At 37.7% G+C, this 19,671-nt stretch overlaps 1 protein-coding gene across 3 annotated transcripts; it reads right to left on the bottom strand.

Moving 5' to 3' along the window:
* Positions 1-1,207: 1,207 nt before the first annotated feature.
* On the bottom strand, positions 1,208-17,260 carry LOC106052542 (uncharacterized). Of its 3 annotated transcripts, none has more exons than XM_056025017.1 (7): positions 17,112-17,131; positions 16,110-16,352; positions 13,625-13,765; positions 5,692-5,845; positions 3,458-3,597; positions 2,745-2,803; positions 1,208-1,707 (listed from the first exon to the last, which is right to left on the bottom strand). In XM_056025017.1, exons 2-7 carry the CDS (start codon positions 16,295-16,297, stop codon positions 1,346-1,348), a joined length of 1,044 nt encoding a protein of 347 aa, XP_055880992.1. In that variant the 5' UTR covers positions 16,298-16,352; positions 17,112-17,131; the 3' UTR covers positions 1,208-1,345. The 3 variants fall into 3 exon arrangements, with proteins under 3 accessions (XP_055880992.1, XP_013063392.2, XP_013063391.2); XM_013207938.2 differs by lacking the exon at positions 17,112-17,131 and adding an exon at positions 16,855-16,990; XM_013207937.2 differs by lacking the exon at positions 17,112-17,131 and adding an exon at positions 17,138-17,260 and having other exon boundaries at positions 1,209-1,707.
* Between the last annotated feature and the right edge of the window lie 2,411 nt (positions 17,261-19,671).

Raw genomic sequence — 19,671 nt, 5'->3', positions numbered from 1 at the left:
CTACTTCAGCATTCAATGCAGATCTAAAAAAAAAAAAGAAGCTCTTAAATCGCAGTGAAAACAGATGACACCACACTTTTAGCATGTGCACAGCTGAGGGTTTTATTGAACAGATTTTTTTGAAAGTTCTAGATCTATATATCTCACAGAGTTACCCTGGTTTAATAAATCCAGTCTACGGTAATTAATTTACGAATGCAGTCTACACATAACCTAATTAAAAGGCTTCAATGATAGATGTCTAGTGTCTGACCTCATCAGTCGCTATGTGGAATTTTAAACACATTTTTATAATATTCTGCTTTACGCTTCTACCGGGTAAAGCTAGTCCATTTAGTTGTTATGCCAATATTATAAAGGAATTAGGGCCTTAACAAGTTAAATAAAAAAAAGTAGGCCTACTTTTAAAAAAGCCCTCATTTAGGCCGATATTGGGTGAAATTCCATTTATTATTTTGAATCAGTCATGTAATCATTTATTAATGACACAAATATTTAACCAAATTCATGCAATACCATATAAGTTTGTTGTCCAAAAATGATACACTGTTTGGTTTATCAGTAGATTTAGTCAGTAGACTTTAAGTTTCCATGTGCGATCTGAAAACACTATTCGGGCTGCTATAGCTCATGATTATTGTCACGGGTCGTACGCCGCCGAGTTAGTATATTTTCCATGTAACATTTTTATAGCATGCTCAGTGCGCTATGGTTCAATCAGTTTTGTAGACCAGCTGTTTGGGGGGGGGGGCGGGATGGAGTATCTACGAGAAGCTTTCCGTGCTGCCTTTTCAAAAGCAATTTAGAGCATTAAAAAGTTGTTTCAGTTTTAACTTAAGCCTCCATAATGGTCTCCAGTAGGCCGACATGTTTTGCCACAGAGCTATTCAAATACTTAAAAATAAACGATTTTTTAAAAAATATTGTTAGTTTAACATTTTAAGACTATTTCTCTGCTTTATTTGTCAATTCAAATTAGACAGCTGCCTGGTCGTGCCATATGCTCGCTGTTATGTTGTTCGGTCGTCTCGATACCCTGCCTGCTGCCATGCCCAGTCATCCTACGGGAGGTTTGGACTAGGAAGTAGATTATCTTGAACTCTGATGGAATATCCGAAACATGTAAAACATTTTACAAACCAAACTTTTTTTTGTACAAATTATTATAATGACATGTTTGTTTCATTACGAACATTCACATTTTGAATTACAACCAAGTGACCTAGTTTATGAGCATTATCACAAGTAAGCTTTATTGCTAACGCGATATAGGCAAGGGGCAATAGGACTTAGTATTTCTCATAGACTATTTATATATAGTCTATGGTATTTCTCTTTTTTATTGTTATTGGCTATGAAACACAACCAGTTCAAGCAGTTTCTCTTCACTGGCTCCTATGAGCGTCTCCAGTTTGGTCCCGTTTTTGTAGAAAATAAAAGTTGGCAGAGACTTGATGTCCTCTTCGTCTGCTAGATCTGCACATTCGTCCACGTTCACCTTGGCTACAAGGACATTGTTTATCTTGGTGACTAGCATATCCAGGAATGGAGCAATCTTCTTGCAAGGGCCACACCAAGTGGCATAGAAGTCAACGACCACAAGGGTTCCCATTTTCTTGATGGTGGCGAAATAGTCTTCAGCGTTCTTTATCATTACTAAGGTACTCTTCTTAGAAGGAAGACTTGTTTTTTTCTCTGATAAAATATCTGCAATGGAATTCAGTATTGAGTGTTGTGAGTATAAAGAACCAAAAATAAATTAATTAAAATGAACAATATAACAAGCAAAATTGAACTTGTAAAAAAAATCTATTCCTACTTTTTACTGGTTGGCTAAAAGGAGGAACTGTTAAGAGACGAAAGCTGAGCTGATTCGAACTTCGGTTCTATTGTAAGACATGTTCATGTCAATGTACAGCAGAGAGCACGAAGAAAGGTTCGTCCAAAGAAATTCTGGCTGGACAGCATAAAAAAAAAATGAAAGGCCTCTTTCTTGATATCCTGCTAAGAACAGCTGCTGACCGGGAAAAGTGGAATGGTTTGATTAGGCGAACTGTCACAGCACCACTACCAGGAAAGTCAAGGGACCACTGAGACTTTACGTTCAACTAATAGAGTCAAATGAAACATTCCTGTTATTTGTGATTGAAAACTAAATAGAAAAAAAAAAGTGTGGGGATCAAACCCACAAAATTAACGTAGCACGTGAAGAGGTGGGGAAAAAATTATCTCAGACCATTCTCCGCGCCTTTCTTCGCGAAAACTGTCCACTTATGATTATATAGAGTCTAATGGTACATTGTAGGAATATGAAGGATTCCATCTGCATGGAAAACAAGGTGCAGCTCTTGTTTAAGTAGTTGTGACCTCACAAAACGAATGCAATCAAATGATTATTTGGTAGGGCACCTTCGGACAGATGGTCGGTGAAGAACCAATCTATCATTCATGACCATTGGTCCTTTCATTTGGTCATTGGCCGAAGGAGCTTGCCTCCACTACTTTTTTTTTTTGACACTGTAAAGAAGCGCTTCGGCAGCGACTAATATATAGTTGACGTAACTCCGTAAGTAATACACACCGAAGTGTGCACATAGTAATACTTTTAAGAAATAAATGTATACAATCTAAGCAAATTTCCTATCAACTTCTTGGATTAAAGACAAAATCTCAAACGTTAGTAATGACAGTAATGATAATAAAACAGGTGGTACTGGACTAGTTCAAATAAAATAATCTCTTACCAGTAACTTGTAATTCTTGGTTGAACAGTCGAGACAAGGTTTGTCCGTACTTCTTGGAACTGTCAACAGGAAAACCTTTTAGTTTAGTTTTCAAACTTTTCCTCTTTAGGCAAGAAACAAAAAACTATGCAGCTATTAGGCTAACAATTAACTTGTCAATTCATGTCTTAAGACAAGACAAGCACAGCATTCACTGATTCGAACTCGATAACATTTCTATCTTCAGCCATTTGTTTGACCACTTAGCGACCTCTGTCGTCATCAATGAGAGATAACCGTCAACCTGATATATGTCATACTGGTTACGTGAATTACATTGATCATTATATATAAATCTACTACTTATAAACAATATAATTACCTACCGGCTACACCCGGTGTTTTGTTGTTCAAAATAAATCACCTACCTATATAGTAAAGATTTTGGAAATCAAACAATCATAAGGTTGCTTGGCAACGTCATGTTTCTAATTTTCCATTTTTCTCCTCCTTTGATTCCTCAGATAGGAACATTCCGAACACGACACGACTATCAGATGTGTGTTTGTTCGAACACTTCTGAGCTATAAATAGAACTAGTAGCTACAACTACTTGACGTGCTTTGACTTAAAAGTATAGCGTTTACCATCCCTAATCATGACACTGAGTTGTTCTGTAGTATTTCAGTCAGATGTTTTGGACGTTTGAAAAGACACGAAAGAACATTATTTACCTGGTACAAATGTTGCGAGACATGTTTCTGAAATTAGAGAAGACAGACAGACGGTCATCTTTGTCCATTAAGCTGTGAAATCTGGACTTAGTTTCTGAGGCCTTGTGCACGTGCTTTATCACTCGGAAATAGTCAGGATCCTGTGTATACAGTCAATAGCAACATTTAGTCTGGCTCCTGTGTATACAGTCAATATCAACATTTAGTCAGGATCCTGTGTATACAGTCAATATCAACATTTGGTTAGGATCCTGTGTATACAGTCAATAGCAACATTTGGTCAGGATCCTGTGTATACAGTCAATAGCAACATTTAGTCAGGATCTTGTGTATACAGTCTATAGCAACATTTAGTCAGGATCCTGTGTATACATTTAATAATAACACTTAGTCAGCATTATATGGTTGGTCCACTAATGTACTCAATAGCTATATTCGGTAAAGATCTTATGGTTGGTCCACTAATGTAATCAATAGAGACATTTTTTTTAGCATCTTATGGTTGGACACCAGGTTGGTCCACTAATGTAACTGGTAGAAATATTTCGCTAGCCTCTTATGTTTAATCCACTAATGTAACCAATAGAAACATTTTGTTACCATCTTATGGTTGGTCCAATAATGTAATCTATAACAACATCTCGCTACCTCAACATTTTCGCCACCCAGGCCGTAACGTCCTCCTAAGCAGTGGTTCTCAAACTGTCGTCCTAGAAACCCCCCTCCCCACCCCCCACCCCCAAGGATCCGCGAGACGATCTTAGGGGGTTCTACAGAAAGATAACACTTGTTGACAATTATAATATCTTTTTTGGCTAAAATCCAGTTTATCCGATAGGATAACTTGAATAAAAATCAACTTGCTCCTCACTACTGTTTAATATGTTTATTATGAACTATTACATGATTATTGTTGACGCAGCTTGACAAAACAACAAGATTTATAACAGTCACGTGATAGATCTATATTTTCGCAAGAATATCAAATTACTTATTTTCCAACGACCACGAGACCCCACGACAGCATGGTTACTAATCGTGCACATTTTATGGTTAATTATTAAGTTATACTTCGTGTTTGTCTGATTGTTGATCGCAGGCCGTAAAAGAGGTTGCGCCACATAAAGCAAACCTACGTCAATATGCTCCTGAATATTTACACGTCGGATGTCTACCGTACAAAAGAAACAGTGATTAGCCATAATGTGTCATATGTTTCAATGCGTAATCGTATGAAAGTTAGAAACCTCCAACACTAAAGCGTACTCTTCAACATATTGTAACAAATCATAATGAACTAAAGGACAAACCCGTAGATTTATTAAAACGTGAAGTCTGTACAAATCAGCAGAAAATTATTAGCAATGCGACAATAGGGAAAACTCTTACCACTATAAATAAATTACTGAATAGCGCAGAGCAAAAAAGCACATGCAGTTGCGGAGAGTTTAATTATTCCAGCGGCTTTAGAAATATGCGATTTGGGCAGACAAATCAGGCTGTGTCGGTAGTCCGCCAACATCATATGGCTTGTAAAGGGGTCCCTGAACAGAAAACGTTTGAGAACCTCTGCTCCAAAGTTATTAAATTAAATAGCTTTAAAACACAAAACACTTAAGCAAGAACCCATACATGTTGCCGAGGACAAACGCAGAAGGCGAAAAGAAAATCTAAATCGACCACCTGCGGACAATGGTTATGCTTGCCCTGGGTGTGGCAAAATATGTAGGTAACAGCTGGGGCTGCGCAGCCACGGGAAATACTGCACTCCTCACTAATCTTCGGACTCGAAGACAAGCCTTATTATTATATCTCTATATACATTGCCTACAAATACAAAGTCATAGTATCGTGAAGTAGATAATTTTTACACATACCTAATTGTGACCTACTTATTTGACACGTGTTTTACAAATGATTGTCATAGGAAAACATTGGATTTACGAGATTGAATTTACAAAATTAAGAATATAATATACAATTATCTATACATAAACAGTAAAATCCAATAAATCGGACCACATCGGGACGCGATTGCTTTGTACATAACAACCAGATCAGACATTAATAGGTTTTGTTTATGTACTTTTGGATTCGGTCCAAAATTAATCAGAAAAAAAACATGTTAGATGTCTTAAAAACATGAAAACATTCCTTTCAAGGCCTGCAGAGAAATAAAGTAAGGTTACATATTTAATTTAAAAAAATAATCTCATAAATTAGTTCTTAAGTACCATGTTTGTAGGGTTCCATCGTTTGGCGTGCAGTCGACCGTAAGGAAGGCCAAGGTCAATGCTGCTAAGTACAAATCTCGAGGACTGCACATTCTTAAAAGTGACTAGTGCCACGTTGTTGGCAAGTTGATAAATGGCTTCCACCGGTCCAAACCTTGGAATGACAGAAACATTCAGTGGCATTAAATGGTATTTAGTCCTGCACAATGTTGGCTTTTTTAAGTGCCGTTTGATGAGATTTATTCCTGCACACTATTGGCTATTTTAAGTGGCATTTAATGAGATTTATTCCTGCACACTATTGGCTATTTTAAGTGACATTGAATGAGAATTATTCGTGCACAGTGTTGGCAATTCCAGAATCAACTCCGTTTTCATGCACGTCAGTCTAGAACAGGTTGAATATTCTCTCCCTAATGAAACATGCGGGGATTCTAACCAAGAATGTCTGATTAGACGATGATAGATAGATGAAGACATAGATAAATGATGCCTCAAGAATGTCTGACTAGACGACGATAAATAGATGAGGACATAGATAAATGATGCCTCAAGAATGTCTGACTAGACGATGATAGATAGATGAGGACATAGATAAATGATGCCTCAAGAATGTCTGACTAGACGATGATAAATAGATGAGGACATAGATAAATGATGCCTCAAGAATGTCTGACTAGACGACGATAGATAGATGAGGACATAGATAAATGATGCCTCAAGAATGTCTGACTAGACGATGATAGATAGATGAGGACATAGATAAATGATGCCTCACGAATGTCTGACTAGACGATGATAGATAGATGAGGACATAGATAAATGATGCCTCACGAATGTCTGACTAGACGACGATAAATAGATGAGGACATAGATAAATGATGCCTTAAGAATGTCTGACTAGACGATGATAGATAGATGAGGACATAGATAAATGATGCCTTAAGAATGTCTGACTAGACGATGATAAATAGATGAGGACATAGATAAATGATGCCTCAAGAATGTCTGACTAGACGACGATAGATAGATGAGGACATAGATAAATGATGCCTCAAGAATGTCTGACTAGACGATGATAGATAGATGAGGACATAGATAAATGATGCCTCACGAATGTCTGACTAGACGATGATAGATAGATGAGGACATAGATAAATGATGCCTCACGAATGTCTGACTAGACGACGATAAATAGACGAGGACATAGATAAATGATGCCTTAAGAATGTCTGACTAGACGATGATAGATAGATGAGGACATAGATAAAGGATGCCTTAAGAATGTCTGACTAGACGATGATAGATAGATGAGGACATAGATAAATGATGCCTTAAGAATGTCTGACTAGACGATGATAGATAGATGAGGACATAGATAAATGATGCCTTAAGAATGTCTGACTAGACGATGATAGATAGATGAGGACATAGATAAATGATGCCTTAAGAATGTCTGACTAGACGATGATAGATAGATGAGGACATAGATAAATGATGCCTTAAGAATGTCTGACTAGACGATGATAGATAGATGAGGACATAGATAAATGATGCCTTAAGAATGTCTAACTAGACGATGATAGATAGATGAGGACATAGATAAATGATGCCTCAAGAATGTCTGACTAGACGATGATAGATAGATGAGGACATAGATAAATGATGCCTTAAGAATGTCTGACTAGACGATGATAGATAGATGAGGACATAGATAAATGATGCCTTAAGAATGTCTGACTAGACGATGATAGATAGATGAGGACATAGATAAATGATGCCTTAAGAATGTCTGACTAGACGATGATAGATAGATGAGGACATAGATAAATGATGCCTCAAGAATGTCTGACTAGACGATGATAGATAGATGAGGACATAGATAAATGATGCCTTAAGAATGTCTGACTAGACGATGATAGATAGATGAGGACATAGATAAATGATGCCTCACGAATGTCTGACTAGACGATGATAAATAGATGAGGACATAGATAAATGATGCCTTAAGAATGTCTGACTAGACGATGATAGATAGATGTGGACATAGATAAATGATGCCTTAAGAATGTCTGACTAGACGATGATAGATAGATGAGGACATAGATAAATGATGCCTCAAGAATGTCTGACTAGACGATGATAGATAGATGAGGACATAGATAAATGATGCCTCAAGAATGTCTGACTAGACGATGATAGATAGATGAGGACATAGATAAATGATGCCTCAAGAATGTCTGACTAGACGATGATAGATAGATGAGGACATAGATAAATGATGCCTTAAGAATGTCTGACTAGACGATGATAGATAGATGAGGACATAGATAAATGATGCCTTAAGAATGTCTGACTAGACGATGATAGATAGATGAGGACATAGATAAATGATGCCTTAAGAATGTCTGACTAGACGATGATAGATAGATGAGGACATAGATAAATGATGCCTCAAGAATGTCTGACTAGACGATGATAGATAGATGAGGACATAGATAAATGATGCCTTAAGAATGTCTGACTAGACGATGATAGATAGATGAGGACATAGATAAATGATGCCTTAAGAATGTCTGACTAGACGATGATAGATAGATGAGGACATAGATAAATGATGCCTTAAGAATGTCTGACTAGACGATGATAGATAGATGAGGACATAGATAAATGATGCCTTAAGAATGTCTGACTAGACGATGATAGATAGATGAGGACATAGATAAATGATGCCTTAAGAATGTCTGACTAGACGATGATAGATAGATGAGGACATAGATATATGATGCCTCAAGAATGTCTGACAAGACGATGATAGATAGATGAGGACATAGATAAATGATGCCTCAATAATGTCTGACTAGACGATGATAGATAGATGAGGACATAGATAAATGATGCCCCAAGAATGTCTGACTAGACGATGATAGATAGATGAGGACATAGATAAATGATGCCTCAAGAATGTCTGACTAGACGATGATAGATAGATGAGGACATAGATAAATGATGCTTCAAGAATGTCTGACTAGACGACGATAGATAGATGAGGACATAGATAAATGATGCCTCAAGAATGTCTGACTAGACGATGATAGATAGATGAGGACATAGATAAATGATGCCTCACGAATGTCTGACTAGACGATGATAGATAGATGAGGACATAGATAAATGATGCCTTAAGAATGTCTGACTAGACGATGATAGATAGATGAGGACATAGATAAATGATGCCTTAAGAATGTCTGACTAGACGATGATAGATAGATGAGGACATAGATAAATGATGCCTTAAGAATGTCTGACTAGACGATGATAGATAGATGAGGACATAGATAAATGATGCCTTAAGAATGTCTGACTAGACGATGATAGATAGATGAGGACATAGATAAATGATGCCTTAAGAATGTCTGACTAGACGATGATAGATAGATGAGGACATAGATAAATGATGCCTCAAGAATGTCTGACAAGACGATGATAGATAGATGAGGACATAGATAAATGATGCCTCAATAATGTCTGACTAGACGATGATAGATAGATGAGGACATAGATAAATGATGCCTCAAGAATGTCTGACTAGACGATGATAGATAGATGAGGACATAGATAAATGATGCCTTAAGAATGTCTGACTAGACGATGATAGATAGATGAGGACATAGATAAATGATGCCTCAAGAATGTCTGACTAGACGACGATAGATAGATGAGGACATAAATAAATGATGCCTCAAGAATGTCTGACTAGACGATGATAGATAGATGAGGACATAGATAAATGATGCCTCACGAATGTCTGACTAGACGATGATAGATAGATGAGGACATAGATAAATGATGCCTCACGAATGTCTGACTAGACGACGATAAATAGACGAGGACATAGATAAATGATGCCTTAAGAATGTCTGACTAGACGATGATAGATAGATGAGGACATAGATAAATGATGCCTTAAGAATGTCTGACTAGACGATGATAGATAGATGAGGACATAGATAAATGATGCCTCAAGAATGTCTGACTAGACGATGATAGATAGATGAGGACATAGATAAATGATGCCTTAAGAATGTCTGACTAGACGATGATAGATAGATGAGGACATAGATAAATGATGCCTCAAGAATGTCTGACTAGACGATGATAGATAGATGAGGACATAGATAAATGATGCCTTAAGAATGTCTGACTAGACGATGATAGATAGACGAGGACATAGATAAATGATGCCTTAAGAATGTCTGACTAGACGATGATAGATAGATGAGGACATAGATAAATGATGCCTTAAGAATGTCTGACTAGACGATGATAGATAGATGAGGACATAGATAAATGATGCCTCAAGAATGTCTGACTAGACGATGATAGATAGATGAGGACATAGATAAATGATGCCTTAAGAATGTCTGACTAGACGATGATAGATAGATGAGGACATAGATAAATGATGCCTCAAGAATGTCTGACTAGACGATGATAGATAGATGAGGACATAGATAAATGATGCCTTAAGAATGTCTGACTAGACGATGATAGATAGATGAGGACATAGATAAATGATGCCTTAAGAATGTCTGACTAGACGATGATAGATAGATGAGGACATAGATAAATGATGCCTTAAGAATGTCTGACTAGACGATGATAGATAGATGAGGACATAGATAAATGATGCCTCAAGAATGTCTGACTAGACGATGATAGATAGATGAGGACATAGATAAATGATGCCTTAAGAATGTCTGACTAGACGATGATAGATAGATGAGGACATAGATAAATGATGCCTTAAGAATGTCTGACTAGACGATGATAGATAGATGAGGACATAGATAAATGATGCCTTAAGAATGTCTGACTAGACGATGATAGATAGATGAGGACATAGATAAATGATGCCTTAAGAATGTCTGACTAGACGATGATAGATAGATGAGGACATAGATAAATGATGCCTTAAGAATGTCTGACTAGACGATGATAGATAGATGAGGACATAGATAAATGATGCCTCAAGAATGTCTGACTAGACGATGATAGATAGATGAGGACATAGATAAATGATGCCTTAAGAATGTCTGACTAGACGATGATAGATAGATGAGGACATAGATAAATGATGCCTCAAGAATGTCTGACTAGACGATGATAGATAGATGAGGACATAGATAAATGATGCCTTAAGAATGTCTGACTAGACGATGATAGATAGATGAGGACATAGATAAATGATGCCTTAAGAATGTCTGACTAGACGATGATAGATAGATGAGGACATAGATAAATGATGCACGTGGAATCCAGCAAAATTTCGACTTTATAAAAAAATCTTGAGCTACACTTGTAATATAAATGAAATTCAATATTATAGATAAACCACAATGCTCTATCACTAGTACACAGAACATGATTGTAGGTATAGACTATTGTTTGTTTAAGGCTTACATTAACTTGAGGCCTCCGCACTCATCTCCTTGTCTAGAACTATACACTAGCGGATCCAGAACTTTGGAGTGGGGGGGGGCGATTTTTTTCCAAACCCTAACCCTAACGCCCAGTAAACCCTAACCCTACGCATAAACGTGCATACAGCGCGCGCGCGCACAAACACACACACACGCACGCACACACACACGCACACACACACACACACATATATATGAGAATAAAAAAAGCAGCATTTCTCAACCTTCGGCGAAAACCAAAACAACTGGGGCAGCGCTATAAGGTTCTCTGGTGAAGTTCGGGGCGAAGCCCCGACGCCATAAGCGTTTTCTTGCTTTTTTCACTGCTGAAACGTATTCTCCTGACAAGTACAGCTCATTATTCATCAATGGAGTTCGGGGCGAAGCCCCAACACCATAAGCGTTTTCTTGCTTTTTTCACTGCAGAAACGCATTCTCCTGACATGTACAGCTCATTATTCATCAATGGAGTTCGGGGCGAAGCCCCGACGCCAAAAGCGTTTTCTTGCATTCTTCATTGCAGAAACGCATTCTCCTGACATCTACAACTCATTACCCATAAATGAAGTTCGAGGCGAAGCCCCGACGCCAAAAGCGTTTTCTTGCATTCTTCACTGCAGAAACGCATTCTCCTGACCTGAAGCTCATTATTCATACTATTAAAAAACGACCTTTCGAATAATGTTGTACTTGAAAAATATTCTAATTTGAATTTATAGACCCATAATACATTGCAAATAAAACCGATTTGTTCCTTGAAAAGATAGGATACCCCACGTATTTAGATTTTTGCTTTGAGGATCACCGCCGAAAAAAAACTTATTCGATAAATAGTATTCAAGAAGACTCTAGCATAATTGTGAGTTATAGTCCCAAATTTATTTAGCTAGAAAAATATCAGATTGAGTAAAGGTTGGGAAAAGGCGACTATGAAAACGTTATTTGAGTTTAGAACTCATCTCAATCATGACTCTTATACTGAAAAATTTCGTTTGAATTCTAACTTTTCCAATGCAAAGTCTTTCATAAAATACTTATGATAACTTCATGTGAAATTACAAAAACTCTGTCTGGAAATGGGAATGGCGGTAGAGTGAAAACGATTAATCCTGGCTCCTTTACTAATTTCTGCTAAAGATTGCATTTGGCATTAAAGAATAGGTATGGGGCGACTCGATATAAGAATTTAATTTATAGTATATATAAATTATATTAGTGACAGATTTGTTTAATTTTGTAACTTCTTAACTATAATACAAAAAGAAAAAGTATTGATTTGTCCGATGGGGGAAATGCGATTGCATGTATCGCCCCTCCCACCTGGTACAACCCTTTTTCATTTAAATTTTCTAATGATACAATTTGAGATTAGAGTGTGGTACGACATATTTACAATGGGTCACATATCAATACGTAGTTTATATTATATAGATATTCAACTAATTTTATTCACAAACTATGATTCTCCACAAAAATAGGACCGCCCCCCCCCCAGAGGGCTAGAGTGGGGAGGGCAGTCCATGCAATCGCCCCCCCCCCCCCTCACCCCACCGAATCGGCCAAAATACCAGAAAGGGAGCGACGTAATATAAAATTTATATATTAATTCAACTAATTTTGTTCACAAACTATGATTTCTCAATAAAAACGGACCGCCCCCCCCACTCAAAGGGTTTAGGTGGGAAGGGCAGAATAGGTATTCGTCCCCTTCCCCCCACCAATCGGCAAACAGGGAACGACATAATATAAAGATCGGTCAAAATATCAATAACAAGTTACAAGGATATAGATATTTAATTGATTTTGTTAGCAGGCTGTGATTTCTACCAGTAAATTGGACCGCCCCCCCCCACTCGAAAGTTAAGGGGGGGGCGAAATTGATACCATCTTCCCCTCCCAACCCCACCAAATCGGCCAACATACTAGAGGGGGGGGCGAAATAATCTAAAAATAGGTTGAAATAAAAATAATTAGTATATATTTTTAACATAAGTAATAAATTCGTATACAAATTGTGTGAATCCTATACTAAAGTTCGTCCGTCCCCCCCCCTTCGGGGGGGGGTCGGCCGAGTGGGGGGGGGGGGCGATCGCCCCTACCGCCCCCCCCCCCTGGATCCGCCAGTGGAACTATATTAATCAATTTGTTGTTTCATTTTATGACTATGCTACATTTGCTCTGCTCTACATATCAATCTCATTGAAGATATCTCATTCGTATGTATAATATATACAGTTCAATATTCTTCAAATGTATGACACATTGTAATGAATTCAAATGACATTTTACTTCTGCCAATCTCATAATTTTCTTGACGTGTAAGCTGCTCTCAATCTACGACACAAAGACACATTTAAACATTTCCTTCCGACAGCTAGATAGTTGAAACTTAAGTGCTATGGATCAATCAAAAGTATCATTTAGAATATTAGATCCAAATTGGAACTGACCTGGAGAGATAGAGCTGCAGGAAGTCAAGCGAAAAGGCGGGAACTTCTTTGCTGACGCGCCAACGAAGCTGGACAGTGTTCTCACAAGACAGTTGTTTCACAGTGGTATTTAAGTGGTCCACATAGTCGTGCCGTGATTCGCTTTAAAACAAAAACAAAAAGTAGAGAATATCATCGTCTAAATATATGGCCAAAAAAACAAAAACAACAAAACAACGCTTGGCAACCTATCAAGAGGGCGCTAATTCGAGTCCCGATTCAAGCTGTGTAATGTTTGCAGAGTTCTTAAAGCAGCTCGGAAACCCTGTCCATAATACCCCTCCCCCCACTGGCTTACAAAAGAGATTGGGCAATAGCGCGCTGAGCATTAAAAAATCATGAAAGTTGCGCTAGACAACAGCAATGTTTAAAAGCAAGCAAAATATAAAAATACTTTTTTTAAAAAAGGCTTTTTACAACTATATATCTCAATTATGTTGAGATAAATTAATTACCAATAATTAATTGACTAGTTTTTGATTCGTGTTCTTTTAGACAGAATAAATAATTGTTCAAAGTTTCAACTTGATCCGAGAAAGGGTGTTGGAGGTAGGAGAAATAACGTGTACAATTATCTGAGGGGACAAAACCCAAATATTTAGCATTATCTCCGAATACTGAAGTTTCAATTTCCTTGTCGGAATCGAACAAAATAATTATCAGTGATTAATTGACTACTTGTTTAATCGTTTTTATCAATTCATAGATTTCTTCGCCAATTAATAATTGTACAAAGTTTCAATTGGATCTGAGAGTGGGTGTGAGAGAAATAACATGTTCGAAATGAGTACCTGACAGAGTGAGCTGATATAAGCTTTACAATTACAAGCTGTGCATCTTTGGGTAACATCGAAATCAAAGATATATAAATCTAGATCTAGGAAGAACCAGTGTTGGCATTTTATTACAAACAAGGGAAGAGGCGTTACTTGGGTTTGTGTCATTTAAGTGTGATTTGCTACTGGTGTCATCCCCACCACCACATCCTTTCCCAAAGTAATTTTTTTCCAGTAGAATCTGCCGTTTTTTTATTCTTTTTGTAGAAACCTATTACTAAGATTCATTGATTGGTAGGTTTACAAAACCTAATAACATTTCGGTGATTTGCTTTCATGATAATGTAATTGTTTCTTACGTTTTCCTCATTGTGTCAGCATGATGGGTGTCACCCTGTATAGCCAGCCCCATCTGCGCCCCCTAGCGACGAATGTAGAGCGTCGTGTCAAATGGAATACATTCGTCATCATTCGTGCTAACAAACTCATGAGTTTGAGTTTTGGCACATCGGCACAATTTAGGCCATGTCGTGTCCGACTAACAAACTCATACACTCAAATTCAAATGCCAATGGAGGCAATGATTTGTATTCAGGATAAGTAGTCCACGAAAAGCTTCAGTAGTTAGCCGTATACAATAACAACGGAATTCTGAAGTTTTAAATGAACCATCCAAGCAGAAAGTCATGATATGATGGCTGGCGTCAGGGCATTCACACTACTTGGCAGCCATTTCTCATAGGTCAAACCCTCCACACTCTTCAAAACAGAGCCATCAAAAATAAGTGTAAAACAACAACACGCATTTTATTTAGATATTCCTACTAATAATAATAAGGTGCGTTTTCGAGTCTGAAGACTGAGGAGGAGTAGGCCTCGACATTGGTGTTCCCAGAACTTTTTTCCTTAACGGAACACTTCACACATCCTTAGTATTTAGCGGAACAGTTTGCTTATTTGTTTTAGAGAGATTAATTCACGTGGTGGCCTATTCTATTTAATTCTTCCAGTAGTTCGTGGAGCACATATTCAGGCCTCGCGGAACACTAGGGTTCTTCAGAACACAGTTTGGGAAACACTGCCCTACAGTATTTCACGTAGTTATACATTCCCAAGTGTGACCTACATATTTTGCCACATCCAGCGCAGACAAAATAACTATGCTGTCCTCAGCAGTAGGGCAGTAGACTTAATTTTAGTCTCAAACGTGTATCCCGGAGCCTTTGTAAGAGATCTTAAACTCATTCGGAAGCTGCCTGCTGCCAGATGCTTTCTTCTATGACAGTTACAGCAAAAGAGCGCCGGAGCTGGTCTATAAGACTTTTTAAGGGGGAGGGGCACTTTTTAACTCATCCAAAAAAAGAAGATTGCCTTTAGCAAACAGTAGTCCCACATACTGTGCCCTGCCCAGCGTAGTGGTCGATAAAGAAGCAGTGCATATCGGCCTCTGCAAGAATATCGTTATTTGTAGTTGCCATCGTTATTAGTAACAACAACATTTCTTATTGAAACACTTCAACAACACTGAGAGTGTGAAAGAGCATCCCATAGTCCCAACACTTCTTAGCCACAGAATAAATCATTCACACCTTGCACATACAATAGTTCATTCACATCTAAAATATAAAATAATTCATTTACACCTTAATAATAAACTAGCTCATTCACACCTTGAATATATCTGAGCAAGGTCGACATAGTTTCGATAGGGTAGTCTACCATATGTTAGAGCAAACGGGTCGCTAGTTGGGTACTTGGGTTTTATTGATCGATTGTTTGATAGGCCTTGGTTCAAATCCCTTTTAATCCAATGTATGAATCTCGACTCTTGAGCCCGTGGATTTTCTATTCTCGGCATCTTCTTAGACACACGAATCAATGGTTTAGCAGATGTAGTTGGAGAAAAAGTTTAGCTAAAAGAAAGGAAACAAAATTGATTATTTAATAATTTAAAATACAAAAGTTGAATTATTTTAAAAGCATGTTTCAATGTTTCAATCTCCAGTATCCAGTTGAAACAGAAAATTCATTGTAAGGTAATAAATAATAAGTATCTGGGTTTTTTTCCCAAGGCTTCCCGAAAAAAGAAAGCAAAACATCTCTTCCAGTGTCTGGTTTTAGTAAGTGGTGGCCCCCCTGACCCACTTCGAGATTCGATAGAAATGCAATTAAGAATACAATAAGGCAAAATAAAAAAAGCATGCCATATTTGTAAATAAAGAAATAGATCACTTTTAATTTTAATTAAACTCATTTCCCTTTTTTCTTTTCAAATATGCAATTTTATGTGGAGGCTCCTTTTAAGGGTATGGATAGGGGCGGCTGCATAAATTGAGAAGCGCAGGTCTAGATCCTAGGTGTCCTAGCCAGTGCAGCAGAGAAAAATGCCTCCATACAGTTGTGGTGAATGCTTACCCAGACGTAGGGCTACAAGTTTAAACGCACACGCGTTTGGATTTATATAATTTCAATATGTATTGAATATAATAATAATAATAGCTTTTATGTAGCGCTACTTTCTTGCTTATATGCTTATTATAGCATGCTCAGAGCGCTATGGTCCAATCTCATTTGTGCCTGTGCTGCCTTAGGAAACACAACTCTGCTCGAGTCGGGTGTCGAACCTCGAGCCCCCTTCATAGGTAACCAAGCTAAGCTAAGTTCAAGCGTACTTAGCCTCTCGACCACACTTTCTAACCTTTTTGTTTTCAACAAATTCTATGGTATAATTAATAATATGATTATTTTTTTTAGGTGGCGTGTGCCTATAATAGATTTCACTTCCTGTTAAAATTGCTTTTTTCAGTTCTTATTTTTCATAGACTATATATAATATTTTCCAATTGTAACTATTTATAGCAAAAGCGTGCAATTAGAAAAGCTAAGATAATTTTAAAAAATGTTTTGTTTGTAAAATGTTTTACACGTTTCGGATGTTCAAACCTCCCGCAGGATGACGGAGAATGGCAGCGGGCAGGGTATGAACCCTTGACTATCGAGACATCCGAACAACATTCGGCGCGCACATAGCACGACCAGGCAGACATACTGGGTCCCCACAAATGGAAATTCAGTTTGACTACAATGGACCTCATTCACCAATCGTAAACAAACAACATTTAGTCACGTGATCTTATTGATTAAACAAAAACTGTCACGTGACAACCATCATGAATTAAACATGAGATCGTAAATTATATAGAAGATATAGAGCGCCACGTGGCTAAATGTTGTTTGTTTACGATTGGTGAATGAGGTCCATTGTCCAGCTTAGCGTAACTATATATCAATAACAAGAACAACATTCACACACAAAACATACCCACACACACACACGCTTACGACCAGCACTTTATGAATTAGGCTTCCATGTACTTCTCGATGGTTAAAAACCACATTGGTTTGTTTGATGGGTGCAGATTTTCTTTAAGGATCTTGTGTGTTTTGGAAAGGCATTTTTCATGAAAAGTTCTTCAAGAATTGGTAGCTGTGTTCGAGTGATTTACGATGCTTGTTTAATTAGTCTCTTTAATCGATGTCTGTGCCAGTAAAGTATTAGCGTACCAGCAGGTGATGGCAAAGTTTATTAGAAAGCAGATGGTTGTATAGAAAAGTTTAAGGTCTGTGATTTATCCTATCCATGGTCCTAGATTGGTATATTGTTATGTATATTAATTTCGTAATATTTATAATAGATCTATGGTAATTCCAGGGATAGAACTTACATAAAGGCCTTGAGACTTTTGAAGCTAAAAGGAATGCTACCGCCGAAGATAGGAGATACTGTCAAAGAAAGTAACCTGCACTGACCCCTGCAGAAGATAAACACAGGAAATGGGATTGTGCTAATTTTCTTGCAATGTCAAACAAAGCAGCTGGCACCAGACGACCTCTTAAAGAGACAGCTGTAAAGCGCCCATGAAGGCCGCGGAGAAGGCCTACACATTTGAGACTCAAAGAAAGACCCTTGGCTAAGATAGGTGCAGACGATGAAATGACAACTTAAGTAGACTCCCGCGGACGACTTTGTCTGCATTAGATGAGTCAAAATATGTACGTCACAAATGGGTTGGCGTGGTCATGTGAAATACTGCACTTCTCTTTAATTTTCGGAATCGCAGACGATGCCTATATATATAGATCTATATACAAAATATACTATTTGAAAAAAGACAACAGCTCTGTTGTTATAAAGCGATTATTTTGTTCTTAATAACTTATGAATTTTCTTCTTCTTCGTTCTCATTTTTATGCTGGAGTGTTCAGATGACTAGACCACTGGCTGATCCCGGGGGGGGGGGGGGGGGCGGACGAATTTTAGTATAGAATTCATACGATTTGTATACGAACTTATTACTTATGTTAATAATATATACTAATTATTTATATTTCAACCTATTTTTTAGATTATTTCGCTCTCCTCTAGTATGCAGTGGCGTAGCATCCATGACGTGAAGGGGTTCAATGAACCGGGGCCCACGACTAATGGGGGCTCACAGCTGTGGCGTAGCAACCATGGCGCGAAGGAGATCATTACGCTTGGGCCCATGGCTCATGGCCAGTTGGAGCCCACAACTTAGGAAGAACATTTGTTTGTTCATTTGAAACACTTTTAATTCGTTTAACTCTGTTAAGAAGTTGTAAAAACATTGACTTTTAAGACACTATTACTTATATGCAGTCCTAACTGAATCAAACGTTATGACATAATTACTTATTTAAAAAAAAAAGGTACGATCTTTACATTGAAATGTCTTTACATTTAGATTACTCATTTTTTGCCACACACTAAATTTGTCTTATTGGTTGGAGGGGGGCCCACCAAGATGTTCTTGAACCCGGGACACGGGTACCTTGCTACGCCACTGCAACTAGTTTGATACCGATATTTACGTGTGTAGCAGGCAGTTGTTACGCTGTATAGATCTACCGTCTCTTACCGTCACCTACATTAAAAGTTAACGTCACACAAATAGTCCAATATTTAAACTACATGCTTACATAGTACTTCCTAATGAGTCTTAAAACGAATAGATGTTAATAATAAGAATGTCCTATATCTAACTATATAATACTGTTGTAACCCTGCCCTGCACCAGTGCTTGTGGTGCGAACGAATGCACTATTGATAAAGGAAAGAAGGGGATAGCAAGCGATTGTGAAGAGTCAGAATTGGTGGAAGCTAAGGAGCCGTCTTTTGTGTTTCCTGAAGGCTGTAGTAGGGACCTGGAG

This window comes from Biomphalaria glabrata, chromosome 3, assembly GCF_947242115.1.
Source record: "Biomphalaria glabrata chromosome 3, xgBioGlab47.1, whole genome shotgun sequence".
In the NCBI taxonomy this organism is placed as follows: Eukaryota; Metazoa; Mollusca; class Gastropoda; family Planorbidae; genus Biomphalaria; species Biomphalaria glabrata.
The sequence above is the reverse complement of the archived record's forward strand: the minus strand, read 5'-3'. Positions and strand labels throughout refer to the sequence as shown.

Coding starts and splice junctions, on each gene's coding strand:
- LOC106052542 (XM_013207937.2), bottom strand. CDS start 16,297: ATGCCGAGAATAGAAAATCCACGGGCTCAAGAGTCGAGATTCATACAT. Junction 5,846..13,624: donor CTGCAGCTCTATCTCTCCAG/GTCAGTTCCAAT, acceptor TGTCATTCCAAG/GTTTGGACCGGTGGAAGCCA. Junction 3,598..5,691: donor GATGGAACCCTACAAACATG/GTACTTAAGAAC, acceptor CTGTATACACAG/GATCCTGACTATTTCCGAGT.